At 34.6% G+C, this 4,203-nt stretch overlaps 1 protein-coding gene across 1 annotated transcript; it reads right to left on the bottom strand.

Annotated features, from left to right (window-relative positions):
- LOC135734361 (uncharacterized) lies at positions 1 to 3,255 on the bottom strand. Its single transcript, XM_065253245.2, has 5 exons — positions 3,222 to 3,255; positions 2,558 to 2,652; positions 2,058 to 2,213; positions 649 to 741; positions 1 to 555 (listed from the first exon to the last, which is right to left on the bottom strand). Exons 1-5 carry the CDS (start codon positions 3,253 to 3,255, stop codon positions 307 to 309), a joined length of 627 nt encoding a protein of 208 aa, XP_065109317.1. The 3' UTR covers positions 1 to 306.
- Between the last annotated feature and the right edge of the window lie 948 nt (positions 3,256 to 4,203).

Genomic DNA, 4,203 nt, shown 5'->3' with positions numbered 1-4,203 from the left:
CAGTTTTTTTGCTTGTTTTATGCACAAAATAAATTTAATTAGATTTTTTTGATCTAAAAACTAGAGTTATTTTCTTGGATCCTTTTGCTCATCAAGAAAAAGCATCTTAATTTTAAAAAATGTAAATATTTTTACTGAAAACAAGACAAAAATACTAAGAATTTTCTTGAAAATCATTTTTTGCAGTGTAACATTGCAGAAACATAAGTACCATCACTTGATCCTGACCTCAACTTAGTACTTAGAAAAGAAGCTTATTTTTCAGGACATGGACCTTGTTTGACAGCTTGTTGGCATCTAGCTCCATCAAAAGCTTTTGAAATATCTCAAAGTGTACCTCAAATCTTGCGGGTAGGCCAAGTTGAATACATAAATCAGACCAAGCATCATAGAACACGCATGTGCCACATTGTTAAGGTTTTCAAGTATTTTGATGCCTTCAATGATGATGCCAACATCTTGGTAAGGGTCTGTAGCATGTGCCCCTTCAGGGTTGATGACGTAGATCCCAAGGGTGGTGTTGCGCATCATGGTTTGGGCTTCATGTTCAACATCCTAAAAAAACAAATACAAAAAGAAATAATTAAATAAAATCTGGGGGAAAGGGGGAAATTGGTTTTAGAGATATGTTTAACAGGTTAAAATTACCATGTACTCCTTCACAAGGTTTGAGGGGTCTTCGTTCACATAAACAACAAGTGCTTTTAGGATGCATTCACGTCTTTTTTCGATGGAAACACCCTGAAAAGTGTAACAAGAAACCATTATTAGCAGGTTGCTTTTTCACACTTGCAAAAACGATTGCTATATACAAATTATCTGACAATGTTATTTCTATAAGGGTCATCTCTGAAAACAAAAGAAAATGACCCTAAACCAAAAATTTTGTTATAATAAAGATACACAATAATTTTTGATGTCGGATGAATTCCGACTCTGATGCTTCTGAAAAATATGGTTAAAGGCTATACGCAAGCCTTTACATTAGAACGGTTTACATTACAGAACATATGAAGGGTTCAAATGCAACTTTCTCTTTTCTTTTAAATGAGCATTTTATATCATGCGTTTAGTGTTGGTCTACAAATTGAGATTTCAGACTGTGGTATTTAGCAAGTTTTTAAGCAAAATTATTTGAGTAACGTATACTTCTTGTAAAGAGCATTTACTAAAAATCATAATCTCATTTTGACTGAGATGGGTTTTAAAGGAAAACACCACTGTTTTTCAATATTTTACTATGTTATTAGCTCAACTTAGACAAATTAATACATACCTATCTATATTTTGCAATGCGTGCAACTTAATCTCTGTACAGTGCATTGTGAATGTGTTGGCATTTAGCTTAGCCCCATTTATTCCTTAGGATCCAAACAGGGATGAATTTAGAAGCGACCAAACACTTCCATGTTTTCCATATTTAAAGACTGTAACATGAGTAGTTACACGAGTAAGTATGGTGGCACAAAATAAAATGTGGAGATTTTTTTTAAGCGAATAAAAAATGAGAACTATATTATATGGCGGAAGAGCTCTTAGTTTGCAGCACTTCGACCTCTGGAGCAGTAACATCATCACTTTGACTACTCCCCCTCTCACTCAAACTCAGTGAGAGGGGGAGTGATGATGTTACTGTGCGCTGAAGTCGAAGTGCTGCAAACTAAGAGCTCTTCCGCCATATAATATAGTTCTCATTTTTTATTCGCTTAAAAAAAATCTCCACATTTTATTTTGTGCCACCATACTTACCATGCTAACACATTCACATTGCACTGTACAGAGATTGAGTTGCACGCATTGCAAAAAGATATATTGTGTTTTTCTTTAAAGACTTATGCATCTGAACTGATCGGATATGCCACGCGTTAGATGCATTTCACTGAAGAAAGATATTCAGCCATTATTTATCCTACTGCAACCATTATTAACTTCAGTGTTCTAATTAAGAGAGAAAAAAACAAGAGGTATCATAACATGAGGCTTAGTGCATAATAACTGAAAGCTTATATTTGGGAGAAATATTGCCAGATTTAAAACGATGAGTTTAGAGAGCATACCTGATCCAAAACTGACATGATGTTGTTGATCTTTTGTCCTGCTGCTCCTCCTTTCTTTCTGAAAACACTGATAAGCTGAGTTGAGAAATGATCGAGCTGACCCATGAATTTGGACACCAAAGGGATTGTTGTAATCCTACCGAATTCTGCAGAAACCTGATAAAGGTTTTAAAAGAACAAATCAAAATAGTTAGTGATATGTGTGACATTCCTTACAAGTATTATAATACAACAACACTTAAGAGTATGTCTTTACAAACACTTACAGATCACATACAAAATTTACCTCTCGTTCAGTACTCATTTAATGAAGGAATGTCAGTGGCGGCACAAACATGACAATTTATGTGGTTCACTAAAATTTTGCCTTAGAGGTTGCTTCTCACTGCTCACATCTGCTTAAGTAGGACCGCAGTGCATTCCATATTTTAAAAGTGCATGGGCAGTCAGTATTTGCACATGGATATGCTTGTCTGGGGCCATAGTGTCCATGTACTAACCTGAAGTGTTTTAAAAGCGTTGATTTGGATGTGTGAAATGAGCCACAATCTCTGCACAGCCACTTGTGGGACTCCTGAGGCATAACTTCCAAACTCTGTTAAGTGGAAAAGGATGTTAGTCACCAATTAAATTGAATAAAATACAACTACATATATATAAAAAATATAATTAAACACTACCAACTGCTAAACTGTAGTATAAATGTTTTGGATGACCTTACCAACAAGTTACTTAACTAAATGGCAACTTATTTAAGTGTTAAATGTGTATTTAAGTGTTAAATGTGTTTAGTTCTATGATTTGAAATCAAATAGAAATGCAAAGACCACAATTTAAAAGAATTATTGAAAAACTAATACTAAACCATGGGACAAAATGAATTTATTTGCACACACCTACATAAATTGTGAAAATGCTCCTAATTAGCAATTTAATACAAGTATTTGTCTTTTTATGGGAGAATTTAAATTAAATCAAAGTGCAAAACGTGGAAAATATTACATAGGAATTAAAAAGATATGCAGAGTGACTAATAATAATCTGAAAACGAAGTCAATTACACACGTGTAATATATCTGGTAATTAAGTGGTCTGTAATCTGTAATTCACAATTCTAATCTATTGATGATCTCAATATAAATGCAAATAAGTAAAATATCTCACCTGTGTCTCCACATAAAGACAGAACTTTCTCCATTTTCTCCGCTTGTAAAGTAATTTTGTTTATAAGACGTTAATGCAGAAAATGGCCGACCGTAATCAGAAGAGTGAACCATGTGCGTTCTATCTGCGCATGCGCTGGTGCAGCGCCACCTGCTGATCAAAGTGCGGTACTGCAGAACCAACACAACTTTATTTCATTCATTTAATGTAAGTAAACTGTGTAAATTTGAAAATTACTTTTTCTAATTTTGTCCAAACTAAGATTTTAATTTAAATGCACAAACTTAAGTATATTATATAATTCAAACGCATTTAAATTCTTTGATCCAACAACAGCTGTTTCATTTTTTTGAGTGTGTGACCTGCGACAGGGGTGGTCCCTCCCACCTGTGACATATAGTAGATAAACTTTAGTGTATTGATGTGAAACTTGAAACATTGAATCATTGTCGTCATGAGCACTGACACATCTGTTATACTGTATAACTGTATGCCTGCTGTATTAAATGTGATAGCCTCTATTCTAATAGCACCTTGTTTGTGTTTCATTGTCTTGTCCTTGGTTCACTGAAGATATCTGATACAGACAATTCAATTCCAGTTTAGTGTGATGCTCATTTCATCAATGATCTGCCTGATGTCCATTATGCTGCCAAATGACTGATGACTGTCCAGTGACAATTGACCACTACCTTGTGCATTTGCAGTGATGTTGAATTTTCTAATGTTATTGACTTTAATAATTTAGTACATACTATGCTATATAGAATAATGTAACAACAGTATGTTGTAGCTGTAATCAGTAACACTGGGTCTCTTTTCTCTGTTATAGATAGCAGTCGTGGTATGGATTGTAGCAATAACATGCCAAATAAGAATTGGCAGTTGCAGACCCGGCTTAGCCTGAGTAGTAAATATAGGCTACATACTGTCACATAAAAATGATTGATGGTGCCCTTTGACCTCAGGGGAGGGGCTAACC

Source organism: Paramisgurnus dabryanus, chromosome 7 (genome assembly GCF_030506205.2).
Source record: "Paramisgurnus dabryanus chromosome 7, PD_genome_1.1, whole genome shotgun sequence".
NCBI classification, from domain to species: Eukaryota; Metazoa; Chordata; class Actinopteri; order Cypriniformes; family Cobitidae; genus Paramisgurnus; species Paramisgurnus dabryanus.
This window is presented reverse-complemented; position numbering and strand designations above follow the sequence as displayed.

Excerpts from the sequence above, each read along its gene's own strand:
- LOC135734361 (XM_065253245.2), bottom strand. The coding sequence starts at position 3,255 with ATGGAGAAAGTTCTGTCTTTATGTGGAGACACAG. Across the intron at positions 2,214-2,557 it reads ACGCTTTTAAAACACTTCAG|GTTTCTGCAGAATTCGGTAG; the intron begins GTTAGTACATGG and ends AACCTTTATCAG. Across the intron at positions 742-2,057 it reads TCATGTCAGTTTTGGATCAG|GGTGTTTCCATCGAAAAAAG; the intron begins GTATGCTCTCTA and ends TACACTTTTCAG.